This window comes from Physcomitrium patens, chromosome 8, assembly GCF_059467195.1.
Source record: "Physcomitrium patens ecotype Gransden chromosome 8, ASM5946719v1, whole genome shotgun sequence".
In the NCBI taxonomy this organism is placed as follows: domain Eukaryota; kingdom Viridiplantae; phylum Streptophyta; class Bryopsida; order Funariales; family Funariaceae; genus Physcomitrium; species Physcomitrium patens.
Window position 1 is genome coordinate 5106516 of NC_143417.1, and position 20427 is coordinate 5126942.

Here is a 20427-nt window from a genome sequence, read left to right on the forward strand (position 1 = left end):
TGGTGCAAATTCTTATTTGTAATATAATTTTGTATATGTTCTGAAATTATACTTTTCAGACCAAGAATGTTTATATATATATATATATATATATATATATATATATCACCATTACTATTATCATGATTTTAATAAAAGTTTCCCTGGAGTAAGCCAAAAACTCATGGTTTTAAAACAAATCACTGTTCAGTGTTCCACATTTTAATCATACACACTTTTGGGTTCTTTTGTCTTCACTATGCTACACTGACTGCATTAACTTCACTCTGTTTTTTTCAACACAGAATGACCCAATATCCTCATTTGGTCAGTCGAGTTCATGGCATTGTCACAAAATTTTACTATGGACACTGCGACAAAAAAAAAACAAAACAAAACAAACTGCGGCATCTAAGTGATTATGGATCTTGATTTTGTTGTCTAAATGTTTAGGGTTTTACTACAACTTTGGTTTAATCTACTGTGCACTCCAATGTTTTTCACACAATCTGTGCCTCTCAGAAGGAAAGCGTTTTGTTTTTGTTTGTTTTGTTTTTTTATTTTATTTTATTTTAAATCTGCATAAGTTGCAACAATCAGAGGTTTTGGAGGTGTAGTTGCCCATCAATGGGGGCAAGCAGTGTATTAATTTGTTGTTGTTGTTGTTGTTCTGAATAAGAACTCTAAGTGGCTGCTCCACAATGACACAGGCCAAATACTAGGGTTACAACAACCAAGACAACACTGTCCAGTTCACCACACATAAGTACTACTAACCCAATTTCCATTACACTTCTGATTTTTATTTCGAGTGAAGGGATAAGGCTTTAGAGCATGGCAGATCTTTGTTATCCCAAGTAGTTGTCAGCCTGTCCTTGCCAAATATGAATTGATTGCAGTACCAATAGCAGCATTTTCTCACTCAGAAATACTCTTTTTAGAATCACCTGGTGTGCTATGGTGTGAACCTTTGTACTCCTATTAATTAAACACCAATTTGAAGAAGGATGGTCTTTAGACAATGTGGGAATGATGCTGTTGTCTTTACTCAGAGATGGAGGTTTAGGGTAGTAATTGCGGCCTCTGACAGTGAAAGATTATAGCATGTTAGCCTGTCCATGCCCTCAAATGTCAAGACCTTCTCAGTGACACCAACATTGTCATTACTTTGACAAATACACACAACAGTTCATTTGGCTTGATTTGTTTGTTTGTTGGTATTGTTTGGTGTCTTGGGTTTTTAGTAGCCTTGTTGTCCAAAAATCAAACTCTATAAATATCTACTACAAAGATAGCCATATAGAATGTCATCAACTTTTTATTTATTTATCTATTGTTGTTGTATTCACCATTCTTTGCATTAGCAAAAAAGATGCTAAAAGTCTACCAAGCATTTACATGAAGGTAAGTCAAAAAATAGATGTATAGTCTTTGTGCAAAAAAAATAAAATTTTAATTTACTTATGAATAAATACAACATAAGAAGGCAATCAAATGGTCATGCGGGATACAAGAAATTAAAGACTAAAAAGAATAATTAATGAGATTGACTAATACCTCTATCTTATGTTGATTTGTATAACTTGCAAATGTAGGATCTTATTCTTTAAGATTTTATTGATTGATTGCATTAAATTATATAATAATTAGGTAGTCAAAAAAGACTGGTCATTCAAAGTTTTAAAAATATGTCTTACTCAGTGCATAACCCTTAAAGCCCATAGTTTTACAAATTATTTTTGTACAACATATAAATGCACTTTAAAACTTCTTCATGGTATTTTTTACAACATAAGAGATTTGGGACCTCTATTTAAGAGTTACTTCATTACAAAAATCATTAGAGAGTAAGAATTTTTTCTGTGAATATTAATACTTTTTACGATATTTAAAATACAATCATTTTTTTGTTCTTCATTGTAGTGAATATCTAAAGGAAAACAAGTTTTTATTAGAAGACTGTCTGATATACGTTGATGATTTTTTGAATAATATTCTTTAATTTTTTTTATTAGGTAGATAATGTGCCTATGCTTATTTTTGATTACAAAAATGTAAACAGATTAAAAATAAATAAATAAATAAATAAATAAATGAATAAAAACTGAAGCATAAACCACAAATATATTCATAATCATGTATAAACACATATCTATTTTTTAACCACTTATCTTTAGATGCTTTCGAGATCCATAATTTTGTGCTTAAACTTCTAAAAAAATGATTTTTTACAATAAAAAACCCTAGAATTAATAGAAAATTCATTATTTATAATTAAATCTCATGCTAAATAAAATTTGAAGTTCTATCATCATTTTCGGTATATCTTTTTCTGCTTGGTATTAAAAAGCTTGTAAAACCAAAAGTTTATAATATTATAAATAGCTTTTTAACAATATTATTTATTTATTTATTTATTTATTTATTTTATAATAATTAAATATGTATTCTTTAAAAAATATTCATAATTAGTTATTATTATTATTTTATTAAATGTTTTGTGAATTATTGTATAAAAAACTCTTTAATTTTATAATTTTAGTTTAATATTGTATCAATTTTCACAAACACATTGAAGGTTTAAGATTTTTAAAACTATTTTACACACGACTTTATTTAGTAAATTAGAATACATATAAATATAGAATTGGTCATTCTTAAATTCTGAAGTATATAATTTTTAATCTTATTTATGGTTTGGTATAAGATTCTTTATTTAATAAAATATTATGCAACAATTTTATGGAATAATTACATTTTTTATTTCCACTATACATACATACATATTTATGAATGTATATGTGGTAATTTTTTCTTTATGCCTACTAATAAATTTTAAAAATCTGTTTTGTATAGACAAATTTATTTGAATTTGGATCAAAATAAGTTCAAAACTTACAGTAGAATGAAAGTTTAAGAATTTGGCTATAAATCTAAAGATATCATGTGCTTGCACTTATAAGTTCTTATCTTATTGTTACAATTTTTAATAGATTTTGACACTTGTATGTACTTTTCTACTAGAACATCACTTGTTATGTACAATTTACAATCATTCTTCTTTAGAATGGTTCAATGTTTTATAAATCGTTTAGTGAATTACATAGCATCCTTAGCATTTATTTTTTATCGTTTATAAATTACTTATTCCATTTCTTTTAATAAATAATGAAAAAGTGTCCGTCTAATTCAGAGGCAAAGTTGAAAATTATCAAACTTATTAAAGGCGGGCCTTGTAGCAAAAAAACTACTGTTCTATCCTCAGTTACATGCTCTAAGTACACATGTACAAACATTTCTTTGAAGGACAAGTTCGACAAGGGAGACGCACTATTTTATATTCTGTGCATTGAATTAAAGTTATTAGCTTGCTCTGTGAAACTCTAAGACATCACATGTTCCTATGCAGCCAATTTATTCCTTATCTTCAGCAAGGTATCACCGTTTATTAAATGCAGTCCCCCACTTCAATAGATCGATTTTGAAACATCTTGTAGGCTTCCAGTCAAGTCCCCACTTGCACAAATGGAATTCAGTTCGAATTGTTTACACTAAATAATCTGATGCACCAACACTTGTTTTTACTGCAATTTAATCATTAGGAGTGCATTTAATTCCATGGAAAGTGGCTTGAGTCCTGGTAAAACAAGCCTCAATGCCGTGCACTTTGACATTTACATTGCTGTTACGTTCTGTGTTTGAGAATATTATCATGTGAGATCAAACCCAAAAGATCATACAATCAGAGTGCCATTGGAAGATGTAACTCACCTCGAATAAATGAACCAACAAGAAGAAAGAAAAATTGGTTCACATAATTGCACCACCCAATACTGTTTGTAATGAGCGAAACAATCGATGATGTGGGGCGCAGGGCATATCGACAACAGGATGGGGTAGAATCGTCAAACTGGCACGAGGCAGAGTGAAACGAAAGGATTGGACTGTTTAGTGACCGTAGCATTGAGGTTGAAGATGCCCAATCAGGCACATGGATCGCATTGTACTACTGTCCAATTCACTTGACTTGAATGGGTACAAAACTCTGAAAAAACATGGAGAAAAGTCGACTAGATAAAGCTGACTCAGATGACAACAAGGCAGTAACCTGGAGGGCTTCAAACGTCGGTGAAAAACCGCCAAGGAAAGCTAGAGTCTTACCCAGGAAAGAAGCTCACGCTGGGACGCACATCGATGACGGGATGCACACATCTCGTGTCAATGGTCTCCTGTGAGTGGTAACAAGCATGTTCATATCCTTCTGAACAAACCACTACTACTGGATTTGAAGTATCACAACCCTCATTTTTACAAAAAGGACACAAAATCCACTGGAACTTCTACGGCCGCCAGATCCTACACGACACCGGCACATTGATGCTGCTTCTCTAGAATGCGACTGCCACTTCCGGTACCACTGCATTCGTTGCTTTGTCCTTGCTGGGTGCTCCGGCAGCAAGCTTCGCCAGGCCTGAGTCGAGACTTACACGCCTAGATAAGGCAGCACTACTCTTTGGACGTCGTGGAAGTGACTTCTTCGTCTCATCCTTCGAACCGTTCTTAGAAGCATGATCGGTGGAGACCTTAATTCTAGCCACTGGAGATTTTGAGCGATCATGCTCTGTCCCCACTCCCCCATGACTAGCTCTTCGTGATGTGGTGAGCTTGGGAGACCTTGCTCGAGTTGGTGGAATCTTCTTCACTTCTACTTTTAGAGGGCCGGATTCTTGGTAGAAGCTTGGCAACGGAGTGGCTTTGAACTTCAGACCCTTTCGTAACTCCTTCACCTTGTTCTCCATCTCCTCTTGTGTCTTCGCCTCGATTTGGTTCTTCTCTTCTTCCTTGGCTCGCATCTTCTCCTCCAGTTTCGAATAGAACTCCCGTCGCTTCTCTGCTCGTTCGTGGCTCTTGAAGCTGAAGCCGGATGTGTTGCCGCCTTTACTCTTGAGTGCGGCCATTTCTTCCCCCAGCTTTGCGTCCTCCTTGTTCAGTGTCTCCAGTGCATCTTGATCCTCCTTAGACAGCTCTAATGAGAGAATTCCATCGCCAACTGGGGCAGATGTGGGTGTGAAGTGCGTTGGGTTGGCATTTCGGGCAGAGACAGGCGCTCTCTGATCCGCATGAGTGCGACCATTTTGGGTGGGATCCTTACCGTTTGCTTTCTCACAAAACTCAGAAGCTCGGGCTGGAGCACCATTTTCTGATGATGTACATGCTTCTCTGAGAAAGACCAAGGAATATCCCGAAAAGCAGCTCAGCTTCAATATGTTACAACAAGGTCAATCGCAGCAACATGGTAACCAGACGTAGGAGAACAAGAAAAAAGAAGTAATAGGACCGACAAATAAAAAAAAATACATGAAAGCTGCATGCAATGTTAAATATACATAGGTCCCGTGAAAGCATTTCCAGCTAGAGAATGAATTTTTTCTCACTCTTTGGCCTTCACCGGCGTAGGTTTGGCCTTAGCTGACAGCTTGTGAAGCTTTTCCTTGGAGTCGACTTCCTGTACAGAAAATGGCCTTACAATTAAGGCTCCGAAGGTAAATAGTTTAATAGAGAATAGCTCAAGGGTTGAACACAAGCCTAGCCATCTACATTCAGAGAACGTGGAACACATCAAGTACCGGAGCAACTTTGGCCCCGGATCTATGATCTCTTCCACCGCGACCCTTTTTCAAGGAACTCAGCTCCTGCAAAATTCACAACCAATACATGGAATCACCGTGGTACACCAAGGAGCCACAAATCAAGCAGAAATAATTTATTTTGCCAGGGACGAAATATTTGATTCATGACAGGACTGGCACAAGGTACTTCTAGGCTAACGAACCTTGTTGGTTTGTTCAAGCTTCGCTTCCAAGTCAAGGTTTAGCTCCTTCAACTCCTCCAAAGCCCTAGCAGCGTCCTTTCCATTCTTCTCAGCCTGTACATCAAGTTTAAAGCCGATAGGTCATCACAGCTTGCGAACCTTTCTGGCACCTTACTCATCGCTTAAAAGCTACATTGCTTACAGGAATATCTTACGAATGAACCTCGCAAGGTACCAATCAAAGCAAATCCGTAAGGGTTTAAACTATACAACAGCCTGTCCATCAGACCGATAGGGTCACTCCGTTCAGCTCAGTATTAAGTTTGATTTTTTAGAGGGATAAGTAATTGTCGATGAAACCGCAGGCCTACCGTGAGGAACATCTCCTCGACATCAAAGCAGGCCTGCTTGTGCGTCTCAAGCTGTTGTTGTAACACCCGAATGAATGCGTCAGCCTTTGCCACTATCGCGTCTACATTACCACCTTCCGCCTCCAGTTCCGATTCGGTCATAAACAGAGGCATTGTGACTGCCTCTGTAAGTAACCCTCCCTTGAGTATCCTGAAACCCTAAGACTGCAATACACTCCAAAAAATGCGTCGATCGTCGCGTGTTGCAATCCCCCCACTGCGCGAATAGGTCGATCGCAGCAACTATAGTGCTTCAGCTGCTGCAAGTTGCCCCTGTGTGTCACCGAAAATACAAATAATATATGCAACTCCCCTAAGAGTTCCTGAAACTACAATCACAAGTGCGTCGTACACACACTCCTTCACGCAGACCTGAACCAAAAACACTAACTTAGTATGACACGGCTGGCTCTACGAGATCGCCCCGCACCATGTGCAACACGTTGGATCGGCCAGGCATGTGCAAACCGTCGACATCTACTGCGCGAAACTGTTGATCACTACAAACCATTCGTGACTACAGCATTGGTAGCCCGCACACCCGACGTCCACGAAGCTAATTCCATCTCACATTGCTCAGGGCCAGCCCATGCTCCTAGCTATTGGCGACATTCCTATCCCATACGATCTCTAGACCACAGAAAACACAGAGTCCCTTTCAGCGACACTAACTCCACTAAACCACAAAAGTCGTGACTGCGACATGAACAGGAGAAGGAAGAGAGAGTAAGAGAGAGAAAGAGAAGCAGGGAAAGCGTCACAGGGTTAGTAACGTTAAAGAGGAAATTGAGCAATGAGCGCAGCATGTGAACCTGGTGTGGTCTCTCAATGTGTCCGTAGTTGATGCTGTCAGGGGCCACAATCTAGACCCGCAAATTATGGCATTCAGCGCTATAGGTCGACGAGAGAGACGCCGATACACCCGACGATGGACAAGGTGGAGCAGCCTCAGCCTTGTTACTCTGGCACCCACATTGCTCACTGTCACGTCCACCTCTGCAAACTAGGCCTGCAATCACGCAATTCTGTCTATTCCCTGGCGTCCCTACAAAATCCTAGCCTTCTGGAACCGGAGCGCTGGTAACGCCTTCGCCTTCCCTCTTGCTACGTCAGATCTAGCTTAGCGAACTCCATCTCAGACTTTGTGATAAAAGAAAACGCTGTAACTTTTTCACGAACACTGCCATTCTGAGCTGATTATCTCCCAGCGATGCTAATCAAAGAGATAGAAGAAACAGGCCATCATAGAAGAAATGGCATACGCCAACACAATGACTCCTGCATACGTCGAGACTTATTAGTGCCGCCGGGGGCAAGATTCTAGATCCCTTTGTGCTCCGTTCAGTGCATGTGTTCTACTTTGCGTTGTAGAATGTTGGAATTCGCCGGTACACGTCGATCATGCAAATATCTCGACGAAGATGGGTTTCGTATCTTGCGAGCAATGACTGCAGTAGAGTCTTGCGAGCAATGACTGCAGTAGAGTCTTGCGAGCAATGACTGCAGTAAAGTCTTGCTAGCAATGACTGCAGTAAAGCTTTGCTAGGGTCCATCATGTGTGAAAAAGATGAATGAATGCAATAAAGCTTTTCTAGGATCAATCATGTGTGATAAAAGATGAATTGACTGCAATAAAACTTTTAGAAGGTCCATCATATAATATATGATAAAATATGAAGACATATATTGCTAGAATAGAAGTACAAATACATGGAGAACTAAAATTGCTTGCTAAAATGAGCTTTTGGTTTGAATTCTTATACTACTAGTTCAATGTCTAACGATATGGACTTTTTAGTGTGAATACATAAACAACTAGCTTAGTCAACAATGTCTAATTAACATGGACTTTTTAGTGTGAATACATAAACAACTAGCTTAGTCAACAATGTCTAATTAATATGTGGACACTTGTCTTGTTATGTAGAATGATGGCTTCATAGGCTTCGATGGCTAAATGGTATTACCACCAATAAATGGTGGCTACAACTTATGAATCAACAAAGCAATGTCAACCACTCATTCTATATTATATCTAATAGGAGTTACATATTCTTCCATTTATTGACATATTAGACTAACTCAATTTGATAATACCCATTATCTCCTTGAATTTACAATTTTTCTTATAAGTTAAATCTTTGGTCAAAACATCCATAACTATATCTTGAGTCCCAATAAAAACTAAATTGATGTCACCACTCTTAATCTTTTTACAAACAAAGTGATGTTGAATTTTAACATGATTATTATGAATATAGAATGTAGGATTCTTTAAAAGAAAAATCCAACTTTGGTTATCATTGAAAATAGTCAAAGGATTGTCTTGTGAAAATCCAATGTTTTAAAGAAATCTTTGAAGCCAAATTGTCTCTTTTGTAGTATGAGAAGTTGCTATAAACTCTGCTTTGGTAGTAGATAATACGACTATTAGTTGCTTCTTGCTATTCCAACTAATTATACCACCAACCAACAAGAATGTATAACCAATGGTCAAACATTATATATCAATATCTCTTGCATAGTCTACATCATAGTAATCAACCACTTATAAACTCAAACAACTTTCATTATATTATAGTACATGATCTCATGTACCTTGAGCATAACACAAAATGCATTTTATTACTATTCAATATTGTGGACTAAGTTTTGCCATGTATTGACTAACAACTTCTACTAAATAAGAAATATTGATTCAAGTGCTTATCATTCAAAGATTAAACTGCCAATTGTATTTTGGTATGGAATCCCTTTCATTGCTTCAACCTCTTCAGGAATCTGTGGACTCATATCTCTTAACAATTTGTTGTTAGAATCCAAAGCTATAGCCAAAGATTTATAATCTTTCATGCCAAATCTTTTCAGGATGTTTTCTACATATTTTTACTAATTGAATTAGATTTTACAAATCTTTTGATTCTTCATAATCTACATATCCAAAATATAGTAGATTTCTTCCAAATCTTTTATCTTAGATCTCTTAGCTAAATTTTTATTTGTTTTCAAAAGAAGTTCTTTATTATTAAGACAAGAATCAATTCATCCTCATAAAATAGAATAATCATGAAGAATCCACCAATTATCTACAATATATAAATGTTAAGGTTGGCATGGCTTTTATTTAAACATTGAAAGGCAAAGTAATCATCTAGCTTTTTGTACCATGCCCTAGAAGTTTATTTAAGTCTATAGAAAGTTTTAGAAAGTTTATACATCAATTGTTCTTCATTCTTTGATATATAGCCTTTTAATTGGTATATATATATATATATATATATATATATATATATCCTCTTTAAGATCTCCATTTGAGAATGTTGTCTTGACATTCATTTGATAAACTTTCAAATCTTTAAATACAACTAGTGTAAGAAATATATGAATTGAGGTTATTTTTACCACTAAAGCAAAAAACTCATTGTAATCAATACCTTCTTTTTACACGTAATTTTTTGTAATGAATTTTGCCTTGTAGTACTCCATTGATCTATGTATATTATATTTGATCTTGAAAATCCATTTGCAATCAATTAATTTTTTGTTTATTGATAATAGTATCAAAGTCAAAGTCAAAGTCTTGTTGTTAATAAGACTCCAATGTTCTAAATCCATTGCTTCCTTCTACTTTCAAGTATCATCCCTTTTCATAGCTTTAATGATAGTAGATGGTTCTTTAGTGCTTTTGTAAAAAATATATGCCATATATGCTAAAGATATGAATGATTTGGAAAGAAACTAAGCCAATGTTGATTCATTAGTTGCTTGTTGTTGTGCCAAAAGTCGAGTTTTCGCACGCATCATCATTGGTAAAGATGGAAGTGGATGTGAGATTGGAGGTGGAATTAAAGCTACACATTATTGTCTGAGTGCTTAAGCTTGTGTTTGAATATCTTGAATTGAAGATGAAAATTCAATAATTGGTTGTTGGTGATCTTTGCTAGTAACAAAATCTCTTAATATATCTTCATTGTCACTTTCTAAATCTGATGAAGTCTCCATAGATTCAATTTTAATCCTTATTTCTTAAGATTTATCAAGTTCCTTTTGTTGTCTTATTATGTGTATTCTTGCTTGAAAATACACTAGGTACCTAACTGAGTAAGATAAGTAATAATGCAATAGCAATCCTACTAATAGAGCCTTCAATAAACTTCAAGTCATTTCTAATAATCCAATGAAACTTCAACGTATTGAAATAAATTTAAAAGAACTCACAATAAAAATATAATTTTTTTAAAGAAAAATACTAGAAATAAAAATCTTAATATAATCTTAATTAAAATCCTAATTGAATTTTAACCAAATTCTAGATCAAATCTTAAGTCAAATCCTAATTAAAATCCTAATTAAATCTTAATCAAATACTAGGTCAAATCTTAATAAAATCCTAATAAAATCTTAAATCCTAAACAAATCCCAAAGAAGTTCTAAACCAAATCTTAAGCAAACTCTAATCCTAACCAATTTCTATACCAAATCTTAGATCTTAAACAAACTCTTAATAAATCCTATAGCAAATGGAACTTCAACATTTAATAATTAAATCGTTGATATCAATTCAAAATTTTCACACATCTTAATGTTTTAGTTAGAAATAAGCAAAAGAAAGATGAAAGCAATCACACTTACTAATTGAGAGAAATGTAAGATAATCCAATCGGGTATTAGGCGGCCTCTTATTCCAATCTAAATGTTGAACTTCTGGTGCCAATATCTCCTTCTTGAACTATTGAATTGCTTCCAAATTTCACCTAAAATATTAAAAATTGAATCTAATATTCATACAAAAATATTTTAATTTAATCCAATTGATAGATTGATGAAGATCTTAGAAATACTCATTGATCCTCAAATTCTAATTTCTGGGATTTCAACGTACAAAAACCTTCACATACTTTGACCTAATCTTTTGATTGACTTCAAAATTTGCAAACACATTTACAACTAGTACATCAATACATTGTCCAAAATTTACTAGTATACATGCTACAAAACTGAAGAATCCCTCAAACTTATAATTACATTTTTATTTCTTGAAATCTAAACTAATCAAGAACATCACTAACTTCAAAAATTCTTCATAAATTCAATATTGATTTGATTGATGCAAAACTAATACTAAAAAATCTCTCTTTAAGGTTTCTTTCAAATCTTACTTTTTGATCTACCTATAAACTTTGAAGTTGCCATATGGATGTAATTTTATGCTTTGGGATCTAATTTTGATCTAAGTTGACAATTGGTTCTCTCTGGATATCAATTTTTAGTAATTTGAAGTAAATTTTGCTTTATCTTATTGTTAATTATCTCTTTAATATGCTTATATTAATTTCTTACTTCATTTACTTTGATATGGATTATTTATGCCTCTACAAAGTAAATAGAAGTTCTTTCTATAAAATAACAACATTAAGATTAAATCTTTTACTATCTTTCTATCTTTTATCTTTATTTTTTTATTACATCTTTTTGCTAAGTTCTTCTTTGATAATATCCACATTTTTATGTTTTATTATATAGTCATATTACTACATAACACCGTTTGCTTAGAATTTTTACATTCAACAAATTTAATATCATGGCTCTTAAATATGGAATCATTTCTAATGTCATATAATCAATAGCACTTAATATCTTCAATATAGCTCAAAAATATACATTTCTTACTCTTAAGATTAATTTTTGTATATTTTTATTTGAAATATGTGCATAGGCATCACATCCAAAGATACAAAGGTGTTGTACTGAAGGTTTTATACTTGAACAAATTTCTTCAAGTATTTTTCCTTCCACAGCAATAATAGGAGCTTGATTAAAAAAATATGTTGCATGGATGATGGCCACTATCTATCATGCATTAAAAAGTTGCTTATGTTGTAACATATACCTTGTACTCTCAAACAATATCAAATTCTTACATTTTACAACTCCATTTTCTTAAGGCATATAAGATATCAAAAATTGTCTTTCAATACTATATTATTTATACAACTATTTGAAGGCCTTTGATATGTACTTTCTACCATTGTCACTATGCAATTTTTAAATCCTCAAGCCTGTTTGTTTCTCAACTAGAACCTTAAAAATCCTAATGTTATCTAGAACTTCATACTTTTATTTCATGAAATATAAAAAATTCTTTTTTAAAAGATCATCAATAAAAGTAACAAAATATTTTGTCCTTCCACAAGATAATAACTTCATAATACCATTTACATTAGAATGTATTTAAAAGTTTTCTTGCATAAGTACCATCTTTTATTGAAAAAACATCATGATATTATTTTTTATAAATTCACTCCTTATAAAACTCTAACTTTATGTTTTTGCCTATATCTAAATGAGTAATCATATCACATGCTTGTAGTTTCTTTAAGCTTGAAATGCCAAGATGATCATATTGTTGATGCCAGAGATTATCTTTATTCAAAGTTTATTTTATTTCTATAATAAGAAAAGTCTTTCAATCTTTATTTAAATAAGCTATCATACCTAACACCTTTTATAGTTATATTGTCTTGTTCCATAAGACATGTATTAGTCTTGAAATTAACTTCATAACCTTGATCTATCATTTTCCTAATAGAAAACATATTCTTTGCTAATCCTTCAATATGCAAGATGTCATGTATATCCTTTCAAATATTATGTAGAAATTTGAAAGAAATCTTATCCTTCTCCATAATAGCAAGTCCAATATCATTGCTTAAATAAATTTTAGAATCTTGTGGTAGGTTTTTGTAACTTAAAAACTAACTTTGATTTTTTGTCATGTACTAATAAGCACCAAAATTGATGTATCATTCTTTGTCACTTATAGTAATAGATAATACAGCTATAAAAACATATTCATCCTCTTTTCAAACTTTCTTCTCTACTATATCAACCTAATATTTTAAATTTTTTTTTTTTAACTTTCTTGAATTCCTATCTTTTTCCTTGGTCCAATGTTTTTTCTCATAGTGATCTTTCTTGTAATAATATTTATATTTGGCATCTTTCTTGTACTCATATAAAGACCCTATATGAGCATGAATATGAAAATGTTGCTTGGATTTTCTTTCTATAGCCAATACCACCTTAGAAGTCAATCCTACATTCTTATTGTGAAACTTTTATTGCAATAATTGAGCTATCACCATAATTAATATCAACTCAGTAGAAGGTTGTATTCCTAATAACACCACAAAGATATAATATGACTCTAGAAGATTCTTCTATAATGCCATATTAAAATGTGTATCCAAAACTTCCTCTCTAATTGAAGAAAGTTGCTTAGCTATCTCTTATAATTTGCCTATGTCTATAATGACATTGTCCCCTTCATTTATTTTAACAGTCTAAAACCTATAATCAAAAAAATAGACTTGAGGTATTTTTAACCTCAAATATTCTTCTAAAATCTTTTATAGAGCCTCTACGCTTGTTGCTTTAGTTGTTGTTATGAACTTTGAACCAAAAAGATCTTGAAAAATTGCAAATAATGCTCCCTCTTCTATATCTTTTCATTTTCCTAACTCAATCAAATCTATAAGTCATCCAATAGATTTCTTGTATTTTTTATATATAACCATTCATAATACTTTATCAATTATATTAAATTTAATATTTTTTTTATAGGTACCAATTGTCCTTAGTAAATTTTTCTATGATGTAATACTCTATTGCCATAATATAAAAAATATAATAAAGATAAAAAATAATATGACTAAAAAAAGAATTAGAAAGAATAAAAATAGAATCAAAGTGAAGTTCAATACCTTCTTATATAGCTTTTTACTTGAGTATTTATAGAAATTCTAAATTTCCTCCAAAATACCAAAATTTCAAAAAAATTCAAGTTTAAATTTCTAAAATTGACTAAGATATCCAATTTAAATCAAAAAACTTAAATTACAAATCTTCTTGAAGTCTCTAAACTTATTAGACTTCCTAGACTTCTTGAATTTCTTTGAGTTTGGTATTTGAAGTCTTAATCTATATTTCAAAACTCTAAATTGGCCAATCCAACTGTCCATTCTTAATAGTTCATTTTTGGAAAACAATCTTGATTGTCTATACCTTATAGCTAATCAAGACTGTATATTTTTGATAGTCTATTTTTGACTATACATTCTAGATCGAATTATAGTTTTGTATAGAATATGGATTGTACTTGAAGGAACTATGGACTATGGATAGAGTTTTTTCAAGCTTTAATACCTTCTTCTTATTTTCCTTGATTTTTTATGTTGCTTCTAACAAGAACTACCAAAAAAATTAAACTTTTTCAAAGGTAATTAAGAGACCACGTTCTATAAAACAACCTCACATATATACTCAACCCACAAAAGGTAATTTAAGAGTACCAAGCTTTGATACCATGTGATAAAATATGAAGAAGCATATTGCTCGAATAGAAGTATAAATATGTGAAGAGAAGAAAACTAAAACCACTTGCCAAAATGAGCTTCTGATTTGAGTTCTTATGCTTATAATCTAATGTCTAACAACATGGACTTTCTAGTATGAACACACAAACAACTAGCAAAATCAACAATGTTCAATTAATATGTGGACATTCATCTTGTTAGGCTACATGATAGCTTGGTAGGCTACAATAGCTAAATAATATTACTACAAATAAATAGTGGCTACAACTTTTCAATTGCCAAAGCGGTTTCAATTCCCATTCTACATTATGTCTAATAGGAGTTTTATATTCTTATAATATCATAAAAGCTATAGAAGAGGGAAGTATTTATACTTAACTCTTTTATAGTCAGTTTGTCATGCTGTAATACTAGTCCAAAATTAGTTCCATCATTCTCATTTAAGTACCCAAATCTAAAAACTTGCTTAGATTTGAATTTTTAGGTGAAAATTCAAGTATGTGTAATTGTAAGCTTCAGTAAAAATTATTATAATAAATACATAAAATAAAAAGATAAAAAAATATTATTTATATATTTATTAAAATCTATCTAATTGACCACAAAAAAACTAATTTATTTTAATTTATTTTTGTTAGATTAAAAATTAATAACTCCTAAAGAAATATTGACTAAGATAATTAAAAAATATAATCATTATTTATTATAGTTATAAAAAAATTATTTTTTAAAAAAATAAATTATATTTATAGTGTTATTTTCATCTTTATTATCTTTAAGATAATGGATCTTAATCATATTTAGAGAAGTGCATTACAAAAAGACAATATAGGATTGTCCATGTATAAATATTGGGGTTCTAAAGTCCACTCTTAAGAATTTATTGATGGTCATTGTAATTACTCTTGGAATTTATTGATGGTGATTGTAATTACCACTGAGCAATTATTTTTGTTACAACTTGAATAAAATCTTTGCAAGTGATAGATATAATGATATCTTCAAAAAAAAAGTTAATTGTCTCTTCTTATTTCCAAATAGTAATCTTGTCTCTATAAATTGTTCAATAAATTACGTAATGACTAAGTACAAGGTCATAGACATACATAATTATTGTGATAATTACCTATATGTTTAGGTAGAAGTACATACAAGTAGATAAAATAGTTTAATTTCATAATATCTTTTAGAATAACTTCTTAGAAGCTTCATAAACATGGTTTTGACTTTGTACATGTTTATAGTTGATTTTTAGGTTAGAAACTTGGTCAACAAGTTAACCACGTGTCATACATGTGAATAGCTTGTAGAACAAACTGACTATGTCGCACACATATAAAAAAGTTGCTTTGCAAGTTAAAACGTGTGGCTTGTAAAGTTAACACATGTTGGAGATTATATAGAATGTTGCCACATAGCTCTTAGATAGATAGTATATAGATGCAAGACTGAAGCCTTCTTCATTCTTATCAACTCCTTTCTTGCTTTAGTATAGATTCAAAAATCTTTAATTTTCTCATCTTTTGGCAATAGCCATTTCAATTTTCTTTTATTATACATGTTTTTTTACTACCATTTTGTCATACTTCTTTGAAAGAAATCTCACTTGGTTAATTGCTTTCATTGAATTCTTGTCTTTAATAAATTGATAAGAATATTTTTATAATATTAGAGCATTGTCTTTTCTTGATTAAGAGTAGATTATTCATTTTTTTTATAAGACATTAATATATTAGAAGTCGTAAATTACCTCTTCTAAATTGATATTGTTTTTAGTATTTTCTTTGTTATCAAGTCTTCACTTCTATTTATCTTCAAGAATATTAAACATCTTCTCTTTTCTAAGTGTCATCATGGTAGAACTTCTTGAAATCAAGAGTAGAATGGCAAAAATACAAGAACAATTGAGAGAGATATTATTTGAGATGGAACAACTCAATTTACTACTACAAAGAGTAACAAGAATGGCAAGAAGTAAAGATATAGAGTTGATTGGAGAAGCTTCAATATTTGCACCAAATCATGCATCTTTTCTTATGGTGGAACATTCTTCCACTGTTAGATAACCAAAGATTGCACTGCCTTAGAAATTTGATGGCATAAGTTTCAAATTTCAAAAATTTATCAATCAAGTACAACTTGTGGCTGAACTTCAACCTTAAAGCTATTCAATTCCAGAATTACAAGTTAGATTCATTACTACACTTTTTTTAAGTTTAGTATTATCATAATTTTTATCTTTTTTAAAACAATAAGATCCAATATTAAATAAACTAGATGCTTATGTAGAAGAGTTTCAATCCATGTATAGAAAACATGATGCAATTTGTATTGCAATCAAGAAGTTTTATATTTTGCGATAAGATAATTAATCAATAATGTTATATGCTTCACAATTTTGACAACTTATAAATGATATTAAGTAGGATGATGTTGTACTTATTAGCTAATTTATTTTATGGATTACAATATGAGGTAAAAAAATTGATGCTCAACTTACTTGATCCTCAAACATTGAGTCAAGCAATTGACTTTGGTGTGAAGTGTGACAATTAATTTTTTGAATTTTGATCTGAGAGTTGTACAAGTGTGCCTCAATATTACTATAATTTAATAGAAATACCAACATCTCTTTAATATATACATTTGGAAGTAGAAGATATGTAATTTAATGTGCTATATTTTAAATCTTTTATTGAACAAAAAATAATTGTTATTGGTAAAGATTGTGCTTATATTATGGAGAATCTAAGTACACTACTCAATATTATTTAAAAAAACAATTCAACTATAAAATAAGAAGTACAACTATTAAAAAAGATAGTATGTCAGAAAATAAATTTGTCCAGTTACAAAAGCAACCATATAGCTAGAACCTTGTACAATACCTAGTGAAGGTCCTATTTTTTCCTTAAAATCTTTTTTTTTTTTTTATAATAAATATTATTTTAGGACTTAAATATCACAAAGCCTTTTTCTTATTAAAATTAGGAGTCTCAACGTATTTCTTAGAAGAAAAATTTAATAAAAGACATAACACATCTTTATTGAAGAAAAATAAACCTATTCAAATACGAGTCATAGATGGATGTCCATTTTCTTTAAGAGATATTATTCATAAAATCTTTCCTATATAAATAACAACTAATTTTCATAGTAGCTTTGTATGATTGCTCGTTTTATTTATTCCAAATTAAACTAATGGGAATAAACCCGTATAGGGAGATTCGAACACGGGGAATTACTAATTGCTTAAGCGTTTACGTTAGGATCACACAATCAATTACCTCCTGAATGTATCGTCTCTATTTCCAATATCTGAACACACATAGAAACTATAATCTCCTCCTTCACCTTATCGGTCTCTTCCTTATAGCAATTTAGTCATACCAATAACTGCTATTTCCACCAATATATTCACCCTCATAATCTCCAACTGTAATACTGTGCCCTTACAGCTTTTTGCACACAATTACCCTCATTCCAATCATTGGAATTCTTCACACAGAACTGCCATTCACATTACAGTGTTTCAGACAAACACAGACTCATTTTCTCTGCTAAACTACAATCAAATTTCAGCATTCAATCTTTCTTCTTTTCAAATAATACCAATCACATTTCTATTCCAAAATTCACTTCACAATATTCAGAAACTCTCAATCCTCTTATTCAAAGAAAATAACAAACAAAAGAAAAGAGGTAGCACCAAGCTTACCCCAGCTCACAACTATCACAGCAATGGCACCTTAATTAACTTCTACAACTCTTATATACTTTCTTCTAATTCTCTAGATTCTAATCGTAATTTTGTAATTAACTACTTTTAATAACTAAATCACTCATCCGTCCTCCTGAATTTCCTATTATATGGACTATTAATATATTTTACTAATATCTTTTAAAAATAAATTAATATCTATTCTACATAGCCCCACTCCTATCTATGCAACGTCCTCGCAAACACTCAATTGATACCTATCTAAAAATTATCTAACAAAACTCTACAAAAATTACGATCCCTTTAGCTTATCTAATTAATCAATTGCCATAATATCTGTTATTAGTTCCACCGATTCTGGTTCCAACTGCAAATCTTCGTCTTCCTCCAATTCTTCCATCGGCTCTTGCCTCAACTGAGCTAAAAGATCTTCATTGTACTCACCTAGTTCACGGACTTGAGCTTCCAATTTCAGGAACTAGGAATCTCTCAATTCCAACTGGCGCTGAAAAAGACTCATTTCTTCTGGAACTTCGAGAACTGGTAACGTCAATACTTGTGCTTGACCAATATTGACTAAATCCTCTGCCAATCTTGTCACCTTGGTGTTCAAGGCCTCAATTTCAGCCCTTAACTGCTCCGTTTCACATCTGTATTGGTCACTCAATACCAATTTCTCTTGCGCCAATAACTTGGCCTTTTTTCATTCCATTACCAACTGACCTTTCACTTTTTCTAGTTCCAAAATTGAATGACTGCGAGCCCAGAATAGTTCTTGCATATGGGTTTCTACCATGCATTCTCTTTCTTTGTCCCAAGCTTTTTGTTGTTTCTCAATTTTTTGCTCCAATAGCAGTTTGGATTCCGCATTCGCTTGGATGATCCATTTTTGCTCTTCAATTCTTCGGGTCTGCTCTGATATCACCTTTTTTCTTACTTCTAATTCCTGTTTACCATTGCCCTTTACATCTAATGCTCGTACCATATAATGTATTTGCAAAATATACTTCAATAGAGCATTTTTAAGATGTACGCCTTCCAATAGTCGGCCCTGTGGAAACGCTAACTGATTGATATCTAACAACGTCGAGACTTCATTCTCCTCCTCCACCACCGAATGAATCGGATCCGTTTCCGGTGCCACTAGACGACTGAATTCTCCAATTTCATATATTACCTCCGTTCTATTGACATTCTGTTTCAACGAATTCCGTTCTCGCTGTAGAGGCACTGGCATTGCTTCAGAACTTCCCTCTACTAGCGATGTTTGCCGCAATGTGTATGCTATGATCACATACACATAATTGGAACATAGGAATGCTGTAAACTTCTCTATTTTGCGCTTGGCTCCTATTTCTGTATGAATACGGGTTGCTACAAAAGCTGCCCAATTGAACACTATCCCTTCAAACGTCCCTACCACTGCAAACATTAATCGTCTTGATATATATGTGTTGTATTGATACAATCTTAGATGCCTCAGCACAAAGCACAACCATTCTATGAGCTTTGGTGTAATTGCCTCAACCGTCCGCCAACCTTGGTTCTTCTCAAACGATGACATGCCACCTTTGAAATAACTTCTCAGTGTCGTATGGCGTGATTTGCTATTTGAGAATACACTGGGTATCTAGCTGTAGAGAGTGTACCTTAAACCTTTATATGATTCTTTTCTTAGCTTCCAAAACTCCTTTATTTTTGTATAAAACTCCAAATATAACAAAATCCCTTCAAAACATATTTTTCCTGTGAAGGGTTTTCTCACCCCAAACTTTAGAAAATCATAACTATTGATCTAACCATTCAGCATATTTTAAATTTAAAAGATATGTTTTATTTACCCTTAACTTTTATCACAAAAAAAAACCAACTGTAAATTCACTCCCGATCTTCTGGCATCTAAGAAATCCTAGCAGACACTCCAAACCCTAATTTACAAGCACCCGAAAAACTATTTTCCTTATATCTCAAAAACCCGAACTCCAAATGTCATAAAACTTATGCACAAAGTTTATTAACATGAAATTACACATTCTTTGAAATTTTGAGCCAAAACCTTGTCAAATTGCTCAAGATATAGCTCAAGAGACAAACACTAGTAAATCGGTTTACTTACTACCCTTAGATTGC

General features: G+C 32.2%; 1 protein-coding gene across 4 annotated transcripts; it reads right to left on the bottom strand.

The window, feature by feature from the left end:
• Positions 1 to 3736: 3736 nt before the first annotated feature.
• On the bottom strand, positions 3737 to 7491 carry LOC112286185 (uncharacterized). Of its 4 annotated transcripts, XR_016504427.1 has the most exons (7): positions 7014 to 7491; positions 6163 to 6573; positions 5813 to 5905; positions 5607 to 5672; positions 5415 to 5485; positions 4141 to 5199; positions 3737 to 3889 (listed from the first exon to the last, which is right to left on the bottom strand). XR_016504427.1 is itself a non-coding variant. In XM_090252399.1 (6 exons), exons 2-6 carry the CDS (start codon positions 6313 to 6315, stop codon positions 4368 to 4370), a joined length of 1215 nt encoding a protein of 404 aa, XP_090108525.1. In that variant the 5' UTR covers positions 6316 to 6573; positions 7014 to 7461; the 3' UTR covers positions 3906 to 4367. The 4 variants fall into 4 exon arrangements, 3 of the variants coding, with proteins under 3 accessions (XP_090108525.1, XP_024383624.1, XP_024383626.1); XM_090252399.1 differs by lacking the exon at positions 3737 to 3889 and having other exon boundaries at positions 3906 to 5199; positions 7014 to 7461; XM_024527856.3 differs by lacking the exons at positions 3737 to 3889; positions 7014 to 7491 and having other exon boundaries at positions 3906 to 5199; positions 6163 to 7003.
• Positions 7492 to 20427: the final 12936 nt, after the last annotated feature.

Bases quoted from the DNA above. Each gene is read 5' to 3' on its own strand.
- LOC112286185 (XM_090252399.1), bottom strand. From the start codon at position 6,315: ATGCCTCTGTTTATGACCGAATCGGAACTGGAGGCGGAAGGTGGTAAT. The intron at 5,673-5,812 runs GTTCGTTAGCCT...TGAATTTTGCAG, and splicing joins AGCTTGAACAAACCAACAAG to GAGCTGAGTTCCTTGAAAAA. The intron at 5,200-5,414 runs GTGAGAAAAAAT...GGTCTTTCTCAG, and splicing joins ACGCCGGTGAAGGCCAAAGA to AGAAGCATGTACATCATCAG.